The following is a 20900-nucleotide window of genomic DNA, read 5'->3' as shown; positions in this document are numbered from 1 at the left end:
AACATTTTAAAAATGTGAGACCTGTTGCATTGCAAATGCTTGTTATTGGTCAGTTGCTGTAGGTTTCCTTTCTCTTGGTGTAAAGTAAAGTAAAGTAAAGTCCACATTTGTAAAGCGCACAATCACCCGTAAGGGTCTCTAGGCGCTGGGGGGCCGTCGGGAAGATTAAGCGAGCTATTGCCCAGAGTCACATGGTGCTGGGCTAACCTGCCGCCGGAGCCGGGGATCGAACCGTGGTCCCCAGATTCCAGCGTCAGTCGCCCTGGCCGCGGTGTTTGCCCCTCCCTTCGAGCAAGGACACATTACTTGTGTCCTGTCACTGCTTGGTTTTTTTAAAATGTATAATTAAACACTCTAGCAGACAACGTCTTTTTCAGCTGGCTCCCTCTTGTACTTGTCCCATTTTTGTGTTCCTCCTCTCCCCTCTGCATTTTCCCTCCCTCGTCCACGTTCTTCCCTCTCTCGTCCGTGTTGTCCCCTCATCCTCCATTGTCAGTCAACTCCTTTCCTGTATTGCCTTCTGCTCTACACTAAATATAAAGAGAGCTATAATGCGGCCAGCGTTGGCTGCTTTTTCTCACCACCTCTGTTGACCCTCCAAAATATACTTTCCCTCCCTCTGTGTTGCCCCAGCCCTCCCACCACCAATAAAAAAAACGAGCAGCGCAAGCGCTGCGTCGCTAGGCCAGACCTAAAAAACATTGTATCGTACTTTTGTTAGAAGAAATTATAGTGTGTTTTCTGTCATGCGCAGTATACAGCGACTCACGCAGTATGTTCTTTCTTCACTAGAAAGGTTTTCAAATATCACCTTTGTCAAAACGGCTCTGAAAATACACTCCAACACAGCGTGGTTACTTTGAGCCTAAGAAAGACGTGTTTCAAACTCTATGCGTCCCGCCACAAGTGTGACGCTTGCAAACGTGACTGTGTGGTAGCACTCAGGGGTATCAAAGATTAAGATCATTGCAGCATCTGCGGATATATGCTAAACTCTTACACATAGAAACTGAACCTATCTGTCTCTCTTTTGCCGCACTGGGTGATCTTGGACAAATGAGTATATCTAGAATGCGCAATTTCCCATCTCGGCCTAAATCAGAGCACATTGATGCAAAAAAATATATACATGGACCCAGCGGTGGCTGTTGGCAACACTCGACTCCAGCTCAGATGTTTGCTTTTAAAGTGACGTCCTTCAGGCAGTCCTTTACATCAGATGCTCGGTAAACGCTATTGTACGAACGTACATTTACAAAGATGGAAACCTTCGGAATTTATTAAAGCTATAGACACATTTAAAGTGTCTCAGTGGCTTTATAATATATTGCACGTCTCCCTTCCAACTAGCTCCGCTGTTCACCAGCTGCCATGAGAACAGCGCTATCCACATTAGACTATGAGCGGCTCATGGGCGCCCCTGCCCTCTGCGAGGATTAGCAGCCCCGGCTCTCCGCCTCCAGCACAGAGTGCCGGACGGTAAGTAACTGTCACGCCACATAATGACACAAAGAGCAGCACTTACTGTGATGGCCTGAGCCGCTCCCAAAGCAGGTCAGCCTCCTCCATCACGGGGCTCAGCAGCAGGGCGCGCGGGATGGTTCACAGCGACCAGAGGCTGGGGTCCCTTGCCCAGCAATGAAGTTCAGTGTCGTGTGGGCTTAGGTTCCCCAGACCGAGTGAGGAGGTGAGGAACGCGTGCTGTAGAGGCAGGCACAGGAGCAGGCTGTGCTGAGGAGGCAGCAGGCACGCTGAGCGCTGGCACGGGTGACACGCCTTAACAGCAGAGAGGCGAGCCTCGCGCGTGAAAGTGAAAGCGTGGGGGAGCGCGCAAAAGTGCTGAGATCGCCAGAGAAGAGAAGAGACGCTGCAGGTGCACATCGGCTGTTTGAAAGAGACGCTGTGATCGTGCACATGGGCTGTCTGGGCGCCATGTGCACACGCAGTGCACATGTCCTGTCCTGCCACTTCAGCTAACGCCGCCGTATGCATTCACAGCTGATGTCTTTCAAGCGCATGCACCTATCCTGTCCCGCATCGCAAAGCAAGTCATCAACAATAGATCTCGCCTAGGCGAAAAACGCATGGCGCTGCATCGCTAGGCGAGACCTAAAAAACAAATTCCTTCATCTCCTACATCATGCTCAATCTCATGCCTTTTATGAAGAACTTTTTGTAACCTACTCTATCATCATGTTCTTTATCGAGGTAAGAAGAAGCCATGAAGAACATTAAAATGGCTGTAGCTGACCTCTTTGAGATGAAGTTTGAGATTACATCATTTCAGACTTTTTTGTTGAGTTTCTATAGGCAGCAAATTTGCGGAAATTATGAATAACAAGGTGATACTGTTTTATGAACTGCATTTTTGCAGCTCATTTTTCCTGAACTCTGTAATTATAAAAATATGCTACATATTTTATGTGTTCCCAAATTGTACAGAACAGGAAGGTTGAAGAGGACTCTAGTTGTGCTATCTACTTGGGTTACATTTTTGTAAAGAGCATAACTCTATAGATATTTCAAGGCAAAACAATGACTGGGACAATCAGACCTTCTCAGATTTTATAAAACTTCACATTTTGAAGTGTGAGGCACAAAATATTATTAACACTTAAGCACATGATCAGTTTTTGATTGCTTGTGAGCCTTCTTGACATCCATTCTTCTATTAATGCTCCTAAAAAGAATCTTACAATTTCTACAAGTACACTTTTTCCCTGTGACAGTTGTCAATAGAGCTGCTAACACTGAAGACCAATAGGCAATATAAATCTTTCAACGCCCTAAATCTATTATAATTAATTATGTAACACTAGAGGATTTGGTGGATTACAACAAGTGGAAAAGAGACCTGGGGACTCCTATCTGTCCTTCAAATATAGCTACTTCCCTTGAATTCATAACACAGTTCTAACGGTCAACCAATGAACACCTTCATCATTTATATATGTTATCAACTTCACTTTACGCCAAAATAATCTGACAGAAGGGGGCAACACTGAAAAATCTGGATGCCCTAAATGTAGCGATCAAAAGGTCAACTTAATGCACCTGTTGGCCCTCAGAAAATTGCGACATTGCCTTATAGTGACCAGAAGTTATGGAAATAATCTCCACAGAAAATGTATGCATTGTCACAAGCATGTGTTCTTTAATATGAAGGTAAACAAAGAGGGGCTGAGGTGTAAACATGATACCAGACATGAGGATACCATTTGCGGTTAGTAAAACAGGGATACCGGGGGTTTCAATGGTGCTTTAGTACATCTTCTGTGAAGCATTATGTGCATTCCTCAAATTCCACCTTTTCATCACCCCTTCTACCAGCTTCCTAAATATAATTCTTCTTCCCTGAAATGCTGTGCACTTTACATCAGCCATGAAAAGAAAGATATGAACCCCAGAAGTCTGGATCCACATAATGGAAATAGGTGGAGAGGAGTGCTCTCCGTGAGTAGGCAACTGTCTGCACAGTGCCTTCAGCTTCAAGTTAGAAGAGTAGTATGCCAAAAAGACTGCTCTTACTGGACCCAAGATGGTAGGCTTTCATGACACAGTTAGCCACTCAGAAGGAGTGCTAAACATCCAACCAAGAGGACTCCTTTCTTTCCCGTACCCCCTCAGCACATGAAAGCCAACTTTGATGTTGAGTAGGGAAATAGGGTTAGAAGGCACTGTTGATTACATGAAGCCTCCCTAGGCACAGGTAACAAAACAAAATATCGAATTCAAAATATAGAATTACCAAAATATCGAAGTCAAAATATAGAATAGACAAAATATCGAATGGACAGACTATAGTGGTGAAAAATATCAAATTGAAGGTAAGTAATTTAATATCGAATAGTAATTTTTACCCCTACGCTATCCAACGCTTTCCCTACTGTTGCACTCACTGAAGTGGTAATAGTAAATGTTATATTTATTATTTCATTAATTTTAGATTACTTTTAAGACATTTAAAAAAATTCGATATTTTGACTAACAATATTTTTTTAAACTATATTTTTGATTCAATATTTTTGTATTTACCTGTTTGTAGATAGGAATTCGATATTTTTGCATTCTATATTTTTTCTTCTATATTTTGGTAATTCTATATTTGTGAATTCGATATTATGTCAGTGATCCACCTGGGCATAGATCGCTGTGGTTACAAAGGCTTGAGAAGCAATATGAACTGGAGTTTGGTAAATAGTTCTGTATATGAGAATATAGTGGCTGTTGCTAGGCATCTTAAGGTACCACTTCGGCGTAGAAGACCTTACATGGTACAAGATGGCAATGCGTGGCATATGATTTCATCATCTACGTTTATGAGGTTGTATCTGACATCTGAAGGTAGTACATGAGCATAACAGTCCAGGCCCTAAATCAGTACAATTAATTTAGCCAATCTGTGTTTTTTGCAATATGTTTCTTCTCTCCAATTTAACTTCAGGGTCTGGTGTTCTCACAGAACTTAACTGTACCCGATTCCACCACTTGCCCATTTTGATAAATCTATCCATGAAAGTAGTTCCCACATTCGCTACTCACATACATTTCTTACCACCTAGTTTCCCTATTGTGCTCTAATACCAATGGCTACTATATCGACCTGTACGTTGGCATAGCTTAGCACTGGAACATAAGTTTATCAGGATCTTGCAATTCTTTGTGGTAGAACAGACATTAATTTATCCTGACACACAATAAAATCAAATAACACGTCTCATGCTTCACACAACAGCGTAAAAGGTAATGGAACTTTACCTAGTGACATCAAAGCTTGGTCAATTTCCTTCATCATGTTCTGGCAAAGTTTCTTCTGCCATTCCTGCAAAAGTGCCCATTCCTCTTCAGAGAAACAGGAAGACGCATCGAAGTATGCAACCTGTTCCACGAACATAAAAATTGGGAAGGCTTAGTGAACTACTCCATTCAATGACATATATGAAAACGTGCCTGTTAAAAGTATAATGGTGTTGTCTTTGTAACTGAACCTCACACAATGCACTTTACTTCATAAAAACACACAATAAAGCAGACTATTCTTTCTTGGATACCTCATTCCAAAGCACTTTAATCACCTGAAAATGTAATTTATGGTGAATCTAATGATCATAACTGCTGTCACATCTGTACAAGGTCCACTTAAAGTCCTCGGATACAGGAGGGAAACTACTTTGTATTTACTGTATGGGTCCCTGAGTCCCACATGCATGCACACATGCATACATAAATGTGGTTCACATGTACCTCTTTCAAATACAAAGGGATAATTAAGTTTAGAAAAGACTTAAAAGTAAGAAATATATATTTTAAAACAACTGAATATATATTTTAAAACAACCGTAAGCACATTTAAATGGTGCACCTTTACCCGACATTGAGCATACAACATGCACTGTTTGTGACTTTTAAAGAGGTAGTAGTTTGCCGTTCATGGTCAGTTAGGAGTGGCATATAAATAAATAATAAATAAATAATACCGGATCTAGGTTTGACTGGACATAGCAATAACAGATAGCTCAATAAATAAGAGTCAAGATTCGAGGTAGTAGGAGTTTGCAGGTTTAATACAGCATAAAGGACAGGAACAGGACAACCTGCACGGGAACAGGATGGCAGGGCCCTGCAGGGGGGACAGGGAATGAGCGCGCTAACTTTAATAACAATGTACAACATATATATACTAAAACAATTGCATTATAGTGAATACAGTAGGCGGAGCAGTGGGTGTGGTCAATAACAGTCGCGAAAGATAAGGGTGAAAGTAGGTGTAACAGGAGGCGTATACATAGACATGTGATGTAAACGTAACAGGATATGTCATAAATGGGGCGGAAACATGGAGGGGGCTACCTAAGGAGCCGGGACCTCTGACCTAATGGTGCGCGCAAACTGACAATGACGTGTTACTAGGAGAAGCTGGGGGCTATGAACTCTGCGCTAGGAGTAGAGACTGAAGTCTGGAGAGTCAGGGCGACATGTACCTAAACCCTATCTAGTATCTAATGTTTAGAGGACATGTCGATATAAACTAAGAGTCAGGAGGGGAGAGGCTAACAGACTCTAAGACTGGAGCATGCATTATTCTACATGTAGTGCGTGTTGAGGAATATTAAATGACCATTAATACAGTATTTCTCTTACATGGAGACGTAAAGGCTAGACAATGATGGAAACTATTGATGCGATTCAGTAGCTTAGGAATGCAGAGAAGGAGGGCTGGACTGATAACTAGAATCATAACATACTCTTGGCAGACTCGTGGGCAGAGCCAGGCCGAGCCGGGCACTGCGAGGCAGGAAGTAAGTGAAGGGTCGAGGATACAGGTGGGGGCTGTATCGCTCCTCAGCGAGGGTTCAGGAGACAGGAGCTGAATCTGGTGTCCGGGCCCTTTTGAGGCCTAGAAACGAGGACTTTTCAATGAAATAACGTGCACACTGAGAAACGTGGCAACGTAACTTTACATAGGCCTAATACTCGTAGCTTTCACGAGAACTGGAAACTAGCATACTAGGGATGGACACAACTGTAATTGCGTCTTTAATCAAACATGGGGAATACATATGCATATTAATCATGCACACATAACATAAGATGGGGAACACGTAGGGACACAGAACATGGCAAAATTTACTTTTCCACATTCCCTCCTTGTCACTACGTTTCCATCAGGAAACATCAATATTCATGATACCATCTATTATTTCATACAGTATCATTTGCTCGTCTCGAATTTTCTTGGAACTGGATTTAGAACGGGACTTGGGACTAGGAATACAAGAGGTAGCACAAATGCCGCAAATCGCAGGGCCACATTGTAAACAGAGGCAGCAACTGAATATGATCGCTACTGCAATACCCAGAAATGACAATACTTTCCATCCCCAGGCGGAAATTATATTCCAGAACCAACCGGACCATGTCCAGGTGCCTGGATCTTGGTGTAACATATGGGCAATATTATGGAGTCTGGTAATAGCTGAATAAACAGACGGTGCGTTATTAGGAATGAAAATGCAACAACTAGATCCGATGACTCTACATGCCCCGCCCCTATCGGCCAGTATGACGTCAAGGACGAGACGATTCTGGAGCACGACAATTCTCATAAAGGATTGCTCTTCGGTTAAGTTACCTAGAGCAGAGGTAGTCTCAATCACTACTGCTTCAAGGGTTCTCGTTAATCTACGTATCAGTTTACTATTTACAACTGTACCTAAATAGGGGAAGACACCTTTATTGATATCTATGTATTGTTCTAGAGCAGTTTCAGTATAATCGACAATCGGGAGGTCTCTCTTGTGTCTCGTATGTACTAGGTGGGAATTCCTATGATAGTCAGGTGGGGCTAGAAAAACTGGTGGCAGTAGGAAGGCAATGTAACAGGTTCCCTCCCAATCGAGGGGCAGACGAACATATGCGGTCTGACCACAAACAAAATAAGAATGACGTGAAGCTTTGAAAATAGATTTCCTACTGTCACTATACTTGATAATAGTAGTACAATCACTATGGCCTACATGTACGGAACCATTATTTCGGACACATAATTCACCTTTTACTGGTAATACTGACATAGTAGGTAAGTCTGGAGTAGTATCAGACTGAACATTCAGGACCATGAAATTCGAAGAATAATTACCCAAATTATAAACTTCATTTTCTAGATCTAACCCTGTTCTGTGGGGAAGACCTTGCTTGTCTGGAAAACATGTACTGTTAAGAAAATACATATCTGTTGAGGATGACGTTAACGTGGACCATGCTCCACACGAACCATTATGTGAAAATGGATAAGGAAAGAGTGGCAGAACTCCCTTCGGTGTCTGGAAAGGGGGGAGTCGACCACACACCCAACAATTAGTGGCATTGCTGGTCTGGTGTGAATAATGTAACATGCGGATAAAGGAATTATTACGCATAGCAAGACGATATGAAAGTTCATGAGGAGGCAGATCACTAAACGTGTGCTCTACTGTAACATTAGCAGACTTATTTACATGAGAAACTGGAAAACACAAATAAAATGCATAACATGTGCAGGTAATCATAAGGCTGAAAAACAATATGAAGCTTAGAAAAACGATACATCGGATTGAGTTTTGACTAACTCTCTCACTATGGGGGTCTATTTTATACATGTCAGAAACCGGTCTAACCGTTTCACCTAGGGGAGGACTTAGACAATCAAACTGGCTGACTTATTTTACTAGACCTTAATTTTTTCTTATACTCCTGCTGCGGAGTTTTCTCTAACAGGGAGGAATCTGTATCATTGTCTTTTGCGGGACAGTCCTTAAGAATAGTACTTTGGCAATCCTTAAAATCCTCGGAAATGTTCTTTGAAACAGTCTTTAGTCCGTAAAAATTTTTCACATGAGACAGGTGGACCCAGCCCTTCCTGCCTTCCAGCTTGACGGCAGTACGGGTGGCCAGGAGGACCTGCTTGGGCTCCTTCCAGCGGGGCTTCAGCGGACTTGAACGATCAAAATTCCGGACAAGAACCATGCATCCGGGAACGATTTCATGCGGTGCCACCTCGGTATTGTCTGGAAATGCGGCGGCAACCTGTGAACGACAAGAGTGTAGGGCAGACATCAAGGAAGCTAGGTAATCTGTCAGCATATTACTTGAAACATCGGTAATACTTCGGGGTCTAGGTGTACCCCACATGTTAGGGGGGCGGCCGAATACGACCTCGTACGGGGACAGACCTGATCTGGAATGTGCGACCATGCGCATATAAAACAAAGCGACTGGCAGAGCTACTAACCAGTCCACACCCTTCTCTTTACATATTTTGGCGATGCGGATTTTCAGGGTCTGGTTATGTCTCTCTACGAGACCGGCTGCTTCAGGATGGCGTACACAATGGAACTTCCACTGGTACCCTAACAAAAGGGAGATATGTTTCATGAGCTCAGATGAGAATGGCTGGCCGTTGTCAGAATATACGACTCTAGGGAGTCCATAACGGGGGAAGAATTCACGAACCAACTGCTTGGCAGTGGTCGCGGCTGTGTAATCTGGGACTGGATATGCCTCTGTCCATCTGGACAAAGCGCATACAACTACAAGGACATACTTGAAACCTCGACATCGCTCCATCTGAATATAATCCATCTGGAGGACTTCAAAAGGGTGGTCAGGGGGCTGGAATCCACCTTGTTCCACCGGGACACTTTTACCTGGATTAAACTGGCAACATATCATACAGGTACGGACCTTCTGCTTGGCTGCAGCTCGTAAATGCTTGTTGAACCAAATGTTCTGGATACTATCTAACATAGCTTTTTCTCCTAAATGTGCTGGACTATGTGCGGTATTGATAATGACTTGAACCATAGAGTCGGGGAGAAACCATGTGGCTTTTCCCTTCGTTACCCATCCCTGATCTGTCTGGACCCCTCCTTGTTCGGACCATTTCTTGATTTCATCGGGAGTAGCATGTAACTGGATATCTATGACATCTTGAGTGGGGTCCTTAACTGTCATACAGGTAGTCGGATCTGGAGTATGTGTCTGTGTCGGATTAACTGAAATGTCTGGAGTCTGTGCTGTAAGCTTGGCTGTGCGATCTGCTAGATCGTTACCTTGAGAAATAATGTCAGTAACTTTCGTATGTGCTTTGCACTTCATGATAGCAATAGATGTCGGTAAGTGTGTGGCATCTAACAGGGCTTGAATAAGGAGACCATGCTGAATCTTGGTTCCATGAGAAGTCTGAAACCTCTCTCCTGCCAGAGCACTCCAAAGTCGTGTACGACTCCAAATGCGTAACGTGAATCTGTGTAAACATTGACTTTCAGGTTCTTGGCGTGTATGCAGGCTTGTGTCAGAGCGACTAGCTCTGCTGCTTGAGCAGACAGAGTGTCAATACGGTGTGTCTCAATAACTTCAGTGTCTGTAGTCACTGCATACGCGGCTACTAGTTCTCCTGTACTTGTTCTCATACATGAACCATCCACATAAAGTGTCAGGTCGGGATCTGGTAATGGAATATCTGTCAGATCTTGTCTTGGCTTAGTCATAATATTAACTACTTCCACACAGTCGTGTGTGGCAGGATTCGAAATAACTGACGGTAACAGTGTAGCAGGATTTAGAACGTTGCAGCGTCTGATTTCTATGTGTGGCTGGAACAGTGTCAGTTCATAACCTGTTAAACGTGCAATTGTCAAGTGCTGAGTCTGTGTTCGGTTTAAAAGAACTTCCACGGAGTGTGGAACTTGTACTGTCAAAGAATGTCCTAATACTATGGAATCACTTTGTCTGATAGCTAGTGCTGTGGCTGCAACTGACTTGAGGCACGCAGGCAGAGCCTGGGCTACAGGATCTAGTGTGCTAGAAAAATAAGCACAAGGCTTGTATTGTCCTGCTTGATCTTGTGTGAGAACAGATAATGCTGTACCTTCACGTTCAGTGACGAAAAGTGTAAAAGGCTTACTGTAGTTCGGTGTAGCTAGAACTGGAGCTTGGCATAAGGCTTTCTTTAACTCATTAAAACTAAGTGTATGTTCAGATGTCCAAGGGAGGACAGTCGATACGGCTGCCTCCTGTGTCGTTAACTGTATCAGTGGCTTAGCTAGAAATGCATACTGAGGAATCCATTGTCTGCAGTAAGAAGTAAGGCCATAAAAGCACGCACCTCCTTCTGGGTCTTGGGCTGAGGAAGACTCGCTATTAACTGGATACGGTCAGGTGTCAACTGCCTACCCCTCTTGGACAGTAAGTGGCCTAAGTAGATCACTTGCTGGACACAGAATTGAAGCTTCGAAGGGGACACCTTGTGCCCCATCTCGGCTAAGAAATACAAGACTGTAAGTGATGCTCGCTCGCAAGCACGTTCAGAACGGGCTGTGATCAGTAGATCATCGACATACTGGAGCAGGGCAGTGTCAGTTGGCATGTGAATGTTGTCTAGTTGTCTCTTAAGTGCTTGACTGTAAATACTAGGACTTTCTGTGAAACCTTGAGGAGCTCGTGTGAACATATAGCTCCTTCCATTTAAACAGAATCCGAAAAGAAACTGGCTGTCTGGATGAATGGGGACACTAAAAAATGCGTTCTTGAGGTCTATGACTGTAAAAAATGAAGCTTCGGAATCAATGACTGTCAATAGGGAAGAGATATCTGGGACAACTGGGTACTGGGGAATAATACATTTATTGAGTTCTCGAAGATCAATCACTAATCGATATACTGGGGGTGCATTTGGATCAGTACGTTTCATGACTGGAATGATCGGAGAATTACATACATTGGAGTCAGTTTCTACAACTACTCCTTGAGCGATGAGCTCGTCAATAATTTTGGATAAGGCTGCTACAGCCTCAGGTGGCAATCTGTACTGTCAGATTCGTGGTAACACTACACCTGGTTTGAGAGTCACACGATGGGGTGTGATTTGCATATAACCTACATCAGTTGGACCTTGCGCCCATAAATGCTGCGGAACATTGGACAATCTCGGATCAAAATCTCGTAATACATAGTGACCCTTGAAGTCACGTAGAAACAGTCGTATTCCCTCTGGGGAGCAGCAAATAACTGCACCTAATTCTTTCAGTGTTTTAATACCTAACAGATTTTCTGGACATGACTTCGTAAGTAACAGATCAGTAGTTCGGGACAATGGACCTACTTCTAGAGTAACTGGCTTAGATATCTCGTTTACAATAGGCTTTCCTGAAAATCCAAGGGAAACATTTCTAGAGCCTGAGAGCGGAGCCCCTGGAACTTCGGCGTGACTGATGGTCGTCCTACTTGCCCCTGTATCAATCAGAAACTTTCTGTCTTTCCCTAATACTTGACTGTGAACATAGGGACCCTCTTGATCTACAGGTATCTCGATGAGAGGCAAGCCCACCTCCCTCTCTAGGCTGTTTCATGAATATGGCTGATACTCTGGATACTCGGACTGTGCATACTGGTACATCTGCTGTGTAACATGCTGTGTTGCAGCAATAGGCTGCGGTGCTGGAACTGTCTGTTGTGCATTCTGTGGCTGAGAAGCCTGTGAAACTTGTTCTTGTCTAGGCGGACGTGGTCTTTCTTTAGTCTTACCGGTAGCTATGTTGTGTTTCAGAACTGCACACTCGTTTATAAAATGACCTGGCTGTTTACAATAATTGCAGGTCCCTTTAACGGGAACTGCAGGATGACTGGCTTGATTCGTACCCCTCTTCTGACTGTCTTGTGGAATAGATTGTGCAACTAGTACTTTCATTTTCGTGTCTTTCATACGTTTTCTTTCGTGTTCTTGCTCTTCTCTGATTCTATTCTGGTGATACTGGAGCATCTGTAACATCTGGGACGGGGTACTAGCTTGCCACGTACTTTCGACTTTCAAAACTCGATTCTTAACTTGTGGACTTGAATTCTCGACTAGTTTAGTAACAAAAAGATGAGGGTATGACTCGCTACTTGTCTTGAGACCACTGTTAATACTAAAGCATTTCTCGAATCTAGAATAAAAATCACTAGTGTCTTCGTCTTGTTTCTGTTTACAGGCTGAGATTGCATCCCAGTCTTCCTTTTTAGTGGCTAATAATCTTGGCAAAACTTGTATTAACAGTTCTGGTAATTCTTTACATTTCTCTCCAAGACCGGTACCTGGTACTCGTATCTTATCTTCAGCTTCTAGAACTGCCCAATCGATCTTTTTCTCTCCCACCTCCCATTCTTTTTCCTTGAGTTTTTCATATACCCCTGCGGGCAACAGGACTTTTAGCATTTTAATTATATCTGGATACGTGTATTCTCCCATACGGAGCATGTCTTTTAATTCTCGGTGGAACCCTGCTGGATCTTTGTCATGACAGGGAATTAATTTCTTCATTTCTAAGAGTTCCATCTTTGTAATCGGGGTGTAAACAAATACTCTTTGCATTTCACCATCTGCTGTCCTGACTGGGTGTACTTCTCGTAACGGATTCTGTCTATCTATATAAAAGGGTTTACTTTCTGGGGGTGAGACATGGACGAAATGCGGGTTCAGGAACGTTCTATATTTGTGGCGCTGTTCTAGAATAACACTAATTAAATCGGTACCTAGACCTTTCCATCTATACTGGAGTAACTCGTTCAGGACATCATGTAACGGACCTGGATCAGAGTGCTGACCCTCATACAGAGTAATGAGGTGCTGGATCATATACATACCCACCAGTCGTTGCTCGGCTGGGGGCAGTTTCAGAAACATTTGTGCCACTATTTCTTCTGGAAAAGTGGTAGAATCAGTAGTCCATCGGACTGCTGATCGGGCTAGTTCTTGTTCGTGCATAGTACTTAACTCACTGTAACCGATTCGTGATTTCAGAATGTGATCGGTAGCTTGAAATACTTGTTCTAGAGAACCTTGTTCTAGTGCTGGGTGAGGAACAGTTTTCTTGTGCTCTAGGCGTAAATGGCGGTCTGGAAATCTAGATTTTCCTACATACGCTATTCTGGCGGTATTCTCGTCCTCTACCTCTTCAGTAGAAGAGTCATTTTCTTTCTCGTTTACTAGTACTTCTTTGCGTTTCTCGTGTAACCTTATTATTTCTTTACGAATTTTCTTGTACATACTCTCTATACTACTGATGGTTCTGTGCTTACCCTCGGCTATATTATCACTCCACCTTGTCAGGATTCTCATTTCGGCCGGATCTTTAGTCGGGGAATCTTGTTCTCTTATTAAACAATTAATCAGAAACTTTAATAACATGAGCTGGATCTCAGCTTTCCTTTGAGACATGGCTTCGCCAATACTTTCTGGATCATCCCCTGTACGGATGAAACGATATATTCTGTCTAGATCTTCTTTCATATTCGGTAGGGTATCCAAATACCCGGTCACCCGTCTTACACGGATGGAATATATAACTGTACTATCATCACCTGCAACTGGATCATAGCGGCATTCAGTAAGGGCTCGTCGGATATCTGCAACGGACTTATATTTGGGCGTACGCTGTAACGCACTTTCATGTAACTCGACTAACGTTACACGTTGGTGTGGCGGCGGGGTACCAGGAGGACCTCCTCCTGCGGCCCCTAAACTAGAATCGTCGACTGATACTCTTCGTGCTGGCGCGGCGGGAAATTGTAATGTGGGCTGGACCGGGGGTACCGTAGCAGGTACTCCGGTGACTGGAGGAGCAGGATTTACATTATTTACAGGAGCTGGCGGAACAGGATTTGCATATTCTGGGACTGTGTCGTCCAAATAGGACGAAATAAAAATATCAGCTGCGGTCGGTTTGTGACGTAGCTTGGTCGGAACTAATGGTGGCGGAAAATTACTGGATGCCTCCGGGGTCGCTTTTGGCAAGCCCTCGGCAAGAAGAGGGTACATACCCTTAATGAGGGCATTCCTCTGTCTGTCTGACTGTTCGGTTTTAACTCGTTCACCTATCTCGATTAGTTCCCTTTCTTGGGCTCGTTCTAAGGATTCTCTACTTAGTTCTGACTTTCTGATTTCTTTTTCGGTTCTTTTATGAGATTCTTTGCGCCATAACTCGATGGCATCTTTCTGTGACTGTCTGGCTTTCTTTTTCCATAATGCTTCTTCTACTCGCATGATGCACTCGGCATCCCACGTACCTGATACGGGCCATCTATACTTTTCTTCTAACTCTTTGGTGTACTCTACCCATAAATCTAGATATAATATGGCACTTATGCCATGCTTCTGATACATAAAATGACCTGGACTGTCCCTAGGCGGGAGAGGAACTGCTGCTTCTAATAGACCTTTTCTGGTTTTCAACTGACGTAGTTTCGAGAACAACGGCATGACGGAACTGTAATCTAGACACAATACAATACACAATGAACACGATAATTACACCACTTTCGTACCACGACATTAAAAATACATGAAGAACATTTAAAATAACAGTTCGAACAGAATACTACCTGGAATACTGAGAACAGAATACATGAATTTCTCGAGAACAGAACTGACTAGAACAGAGACTAGATGCACTGCTAAAACAGTACGAAACTTACCGGTCTCATAAAGAGACACGTCAGGACCCGCATCCACCGAAGTGGACACTTCGTTTTGGGTCTGTGTACCACCAAAACCCACGGACCAGAGTCAATTTGATTGACCCTGTCTAGATACTACCCCAGCAACGGTACTCACCGGGCAGCAAGAACGGAAGGCCTTGGACTGGACTGGACTGCTTCGACGCCAGACAGACGAACTTCGGACTTCAGTTACGGGTGGGCCTCCGGATACCTCGGACCTTGGACTCTCGGCTTGGGCTCTGGTCGGGACTCGCCGCGTTCCTCCACCGCCTCGTCTGGATGCTGGACCGCCACCTCCGTCTCCTCCGTGGGCCTGAGGGATACTTGAAGCAGAAATATCTGCACGTGCACGGTATGGTTCCGTCACGGCTGCAGAGGGTCAGGGGGCCGGCGTGGCTTCACCGGCGCGTGGGGAAAGGGCAAGTCCCTATTCGGGCGCCATTATGTGGTATATAAATAAATAATACCGGATCTAGGTTTGACTGGACATAGCAATAACAGATAGCTCAATAAATAAGAGTCAAGATTCGAGGTAGTAGGAGTTTGCAGGTTTAATACAGCATAAAGGACAGGAACAGGACAACCTGCACGGGAACAGGATGGCAGGGCCCTGCAGGGGGGACAGGGAATGAGCGCGCTAACTTTAATAACAATGTACAACATATATATACTAAAACAATTGCATTATAGTGAATACAGTAGGCGGAGCAGTGGGTGTGGTCAATAACAGTCGCGAAAGATAAGGGTGAAAGTAGGTGTAACAGGAGGCGTATACATAGACATGTGATGTAAACGTAACAGGATATGTCATAAATGGGGCGGAAACATGGAGGGGGCTACCTAAGGAGCCGGGACCTCTGACCTAATGGTGCGCGCAAACTGACAATGACGTGTTACTAGGAGAAGCTGGGGGCTATGAACTCTGCGCTAGGAGTAGAGACTGAAGTCTGGAGAGTCAGGGCGACATGTACCTAAACCCTATCTAGTATCTAATGTTTAGAGGACATGTCGATATAAACTAAGAGTCAGGAGGGGAGAGGCTAACAGACTCTAAGACTGGAGCATGCATTATTCTACATGTAGTGCGTGTTGAGGAATATTAAATGACCATTAATACAGTATTTCTCTTACATGGAGACGTAAAGGCTAGACAATGACGGAAACTATTGATGCGATTCAGTAGCTTAGGAATGCAGAGAAGGAGGGCTGGACTGATAACTAGAATCATAACATACTCTTGGCAGACTCGTGGGCAGAGCCAGGCCGAGCCGGGCACTGCGAGGCAGGAAGTAAGTGAAGGGTCGAGGATACAGGTGGGGGCTGTATCGCTCCTCAGCGAGGGTTCAGGAGACAGGAGCTGAATCTGGTGTCCGGGCCCTTTTGAGGCCTAGAAACGAGGACTTTTCAATGAAATAACGTGCACACTGAGAAACGTGGCAACGTAACTTTACATAGGCCTAATACTCGTAGCTTTCACGAGAACTGGAAACTAGCATACTAGGGATGGACACAACTGTAATTGCGTCTTTAATCAAACATGGGGAATACATATGCATATTAATCATGCACACATAACATAAGATGGGGAACACGTAGGGACACAGAACATGGCAAAATTTACTTTTCCACAAGTGGCATATGAGTATATATTTCAACACTGTATGGCTCTTAACAGCCACCACCAGATATCCTAATCTCCCTTTATTTGCATGTGTGCACTTTCTTCTAGCGTCTGCCACCCTCGAAAAAGTACCTTCAGTCTGTTCTTTGCTACTGTCGCCTCCTGGCAAAGTTCTGAGTGCACCAGTGTAAAGGTCCATCGCTAGTGTAAAGCCCCGTTACTATTTTGGTTCAGTAAAGCAGAGAGAGCTATTTCAATAGGATCCACTCTAATTTTAAAGAAAGTAGATGTTGCATTATTCAGATCATCACAACTCAAATTCCATATCTGGAACAATATCTCTTCTAGATAGCACTAGGCATATTTTTTACCATAAATCTGTGATTTTGTCTTTTTTTTATATGTTTATTCGATTGCCAAAGCCATCACTTTCGGTCGCGCAATGTTTGCATATACATCTTACATTATAAAACACGACTTTGTATAACAAATCACATACAGCTTCTTAACAGTTGTTTAAGGCCCACTTCGGCCTCTTAAGCATGTTGGGAAGTCGTTCTATAGGGACATGCAGATGCACGCCAATACTGTGGTACATTGAACAAGTCGCTTTGTAGGCAGCTGAGCATGACATATGAGTAACGACTATTACTTGCCGTAGCATCTACATAGTACACTCAGTCCCTTGTTTTATCTAAATCTCTCCTGGGCCAGTTGTGCCTAAGAAACTGAATATTGAACTGGGTCAATAGAACTTAAAAAGTGCAACTATCTTCTCTAACCTGGTGAAGTTTACATTCCTTTGGGCTAGTTTACCACTCTCAAATGGCTGAGCTTCCTTATTTTTTCTATATATTTTAATCAGAACTCTGTTCTCAGCTTCAGACCAATTTTACAGTTCAGCTCTTCGTACATATGGAAAGGGCCTGTGTAGATTTTTGCAACATCGCTATCGGACTTGGGGCCAAAAGAAGTGGTTGGCCTGTGAAACTGCACTCCAGTCTTGTCATTAATCTTGGTAAGCAAGAGTCTGATCTGCATATACTAGACATAGTAGTGGCAGCCACCACATCTGTGACTTCTTTCCAATATATCTAAGTAGTTGGGCATGTCCAGAGCATATGCGGGAAATCAGCTCTCTCAATGGTGCCCCACGGGCTGGTGCACATCCTACTGTGGAGTCAGGTAGGTACAGTGTAACATGTTTCGTTTGAGCCTATGTCTGGGGTTCCGAGTAAGGCATGTGTTGCACATTGGTGCCAAATCCCAATCTGCGTCATGGTACTCGTTTTTTTGGAGTTGCTTTGCTGATACCTTGCATGACACAGTGAAGCAATTAAACTGAGTTTGTCGTTCTAGTCAAGTTGAAAAGTGCATGTGTAAGACAAGTATTTATTGAGGTTATATGTTTGGCGAACCACCCTACCAATCGAGCCCTTCATTGGGAACTGACCCCTTAGAACGTAGAACATCTGGCAGATGCCAGCAAATGTGTGTAGTACACATTTATCGAACAGTCCCTGCCCCAACTGATGTGACGCCCATGTTAGACAAAGTCTGTAAGATGGCGGCTTTTGACAGTTTTTAGAGCCTAAGATAATATCATCACAGTGGATGCGTTGCACGGGTTGATAAAGGTTTAGTGTCTACCAAATTTCTTTTTCAAGAGTTTTTAGCCTTAAGTACTAATTTAGTGAGGTGTCTGTGTAGCATCCCTAGTCATCAAAAAGCACTAGATGGAAGGACATTCACGATAATAAGTAACGAAGAAATGGAGGCTCTCCTGAGTGCAGTTCAGTGAGCCATACTCAAGTAGCACAGTAAGATAATAGGCTTCCTAGTCAGCTGTATCACCATCTTTCCTCAGGTCGAAAATATGGCCTTACCAATGTTTCCATGAATACCAATGTATCATTATGACGGATTTAAACCAATTGATAATGCCATAGCAGGAATATACTGATGCCTGTTTGATCTTTCTTGCCAGGCCTCTACTGCTCAGATTCGCCTTGAGTTCGGTCTCAGAAGACAGAGTATAAGCATCTTGGGTGCGTATTTGAAATTTTGTGATAAGCTAAAAAACGATTCAAGACCTACCTTAAGTTCTATTATGTGGAAAGTCATAAGTGACCCTAGAAACATCTTGGGATATAATTAATTAAACCTGGCATTAACCACTTTTAAGGCTGAGGATCTTTGGGCTTTAACCCTTTCACAACCAGCTTTTAACGGAGTTACTCATTCATCCGGGAAAAAGATCTAATCCCTTATGGACAAAGCTGTGCTGTCCATAAGATTTCATGCATGGATGATAACAGGTTTATATGAACTCCTAAAATCTCGAACATAGTAAGGGGGCTTGCTTGATCTAAACTCTAAGCTCAAGCTGCCGAGACATCGGCTAGGTAATTGTCAAATAGGTTTTAATTCCCCTGTTTGGAGGAGATCAACTGCTGTGATCTTATGTTGCATTTGTAACTATCCAAAGGAAGACATCTGCAATATTGTCTGTACCTGCCCAGCTCTAAGGGTGGAACGGAAAGGGTTGCTGAGACAGTGCTTTATTAGAAACAGCATTCGTACTGGTTGGCAAGCAGTCATAGCCTGTCTCATAGGAGAGGCAGCGATGTTCGGCAGGAAATTCCTTGAATTTATGCGCACTGCAGATTAAAAATGAGCAAAGACAGAGTTTAAAAGGAGCTACCTTTGACTACATTAAAATAAGCTATGGTGACTCCTTACGACCAGTTATCTTCATTCCAGGCAGATCTAAAGTAAACACCTAAGTATTATTTTCCTGGGTCAAGCACACTAGGATAACAATTATGTTTTAACCTTTGCAGTTTTTATTTTTGTGATTTGAGCACAATGATCTGAAATCCAGTTTTCCTTGTGTATTTTGAAATAACATAGGGGGTCATTATGATGGCGGAAGGCCCGCCACTACCAGCAGTCCGGTGGCGGGCCCTCTGCCATCGGAAAGCAATTCCCCCAGCCACATTACGATGGCGGGGGGAATCGCTTTCCGACCGCGGCGGACGCAAAGACCGTCCGCTACCCTTGCGCCACAGGCAATCGTACCGATTGCCTGGCGGAGCGGTCAGCATGCCTAAAATCGTGCCGGTGCCTATCAGTCACTGTCCGCAAGATTACGATGCTGGCTGCAGCCAGCCTTTCCGTGGTTGGCAAACCGCCATTCAAAGGCTGGCGGAGATTGCATTCGGGGGCCCGTTGCAGAACCCCCTTGTGTTGGGGGGAGATGGTGGTGCACTGGGGGGGTACTCATAGTACGCCCCTACATTTCCATGCACTACATTCAATTTTAGGTTTTGCCTGGCGTTTACTGCGAAAACTTTTGTAAACAGTATGGGGCTTCGTTCCGCCTCTCTGTCCCATTGGCTAGCTCCATAAATGGAGGCTAGCCATTGGAACAGAGATGCGTCACTCATTCCCCGAGCAGATTCGTGGGCGTTCCCACGATTTTTACTCATCCCGCCCATTTTCGTGCGTCATTGTGGTGGTGGGCGGATGTTATTTATTTTTTTTTCGTCCTGTTTTGGTCAGTTTCAAAGTGTCCTTTGCAGGAGTGGGCTGCGAGATTGAAGTTGCCAGGATGCAGTTCCTCGCAGGTAAGCGGCATTTTTAAATATTTTTTTTATCTGGTTTTGGCCCCCCCCCCTCCCACTGTCCGTGTGCCCGTTCCCGCCCCCCTCCCCCCTCCCGGCTGCCTGTGTGCCCCCTCCCCCTCCCCCCCCCCCGGCTGCCTGTGTGTTAGTTAAGTGGGTTAATATCACAGATTGTGCCCCTCCACTTTAGTTTATGAGAGAATATGGTTTCGACTAAGAAGCTGCCACATGGTCACGCAGCCTTAAAGTTTCCTAGAGCAAACTATTTGAAAACGATCGTCTGCAGGTCAAGATGCTGGATTCCTTTATACAAAAACGTTTTTGATATGGGTAGCTTTGTCTGGCTTGGTTTCTGCTGTGTATTTTTGGGGTACTTGATTTCTTTGTATGGTACTACCTGTAGTGAGTTGGTAATGCATGGTAATGATTATTTGAAGTGAACATCTAGACGAGCTGATACTTTCAGATTCTGACGGCCACTTAACACAAATATTGTGTCAGTCTATAAAATAACTTAACAATTTGGAATGGTATGGGTATAATATTTACAAGTCCATAGAGCTCTCCTGCAGACGTTGCTGATGGGCCTTGAGTTCTCACGACCCGCACTCCTGCCTCGAAGCTCCTTCTGTGCCCTC

General features: G+C 44.0%; 1 protein-coding gene across 4 annotated transcripts in view; it reads right to left on the bottom strand.

Annotated features, from left to right (window-relative positions):
- The window catches only part of LOC144755284 (uncharacterized), a 173851-nt gene that overhangs the window by 139939 nt on the left and 13012 nt on the right, over positions 1-20900 (bottom strand). For all 4 annotated transcript variants that reach the window (XM_078644061.1, XM_078644064.1, XM_078644062.1 and 1 more), the window contains exon 2: positions 4759-4879. In XM_078644061.1, coding sequence (XP_078500187.1) covers positions 4759-4879 — 121 coding nt within the window. The remainder of the gene's footprint in view (positions 1-4758; positions 4880-20900) is intronic.

This window comes from Lissotriton helveticus, chromosome 5_1 (assembly GCF_964261635.1).
Source record: "Lissotriton helveticus chromosome 5_1, aLisHel1.1, whole genome shotgun sequence".
NCBI classification, from domain to species: domain Eukaryota; kingdom Metazoa; phylum Chordata; class Amphibia; order Caudata; family Salamandridae; genus Lissotriton; species Lissotriton helveticus.
The sequence above is the reverse complement of the archived record's forward strand: the minus strand, read 5'-3'. Positions and strand labels throughout refer to the sequence as shown.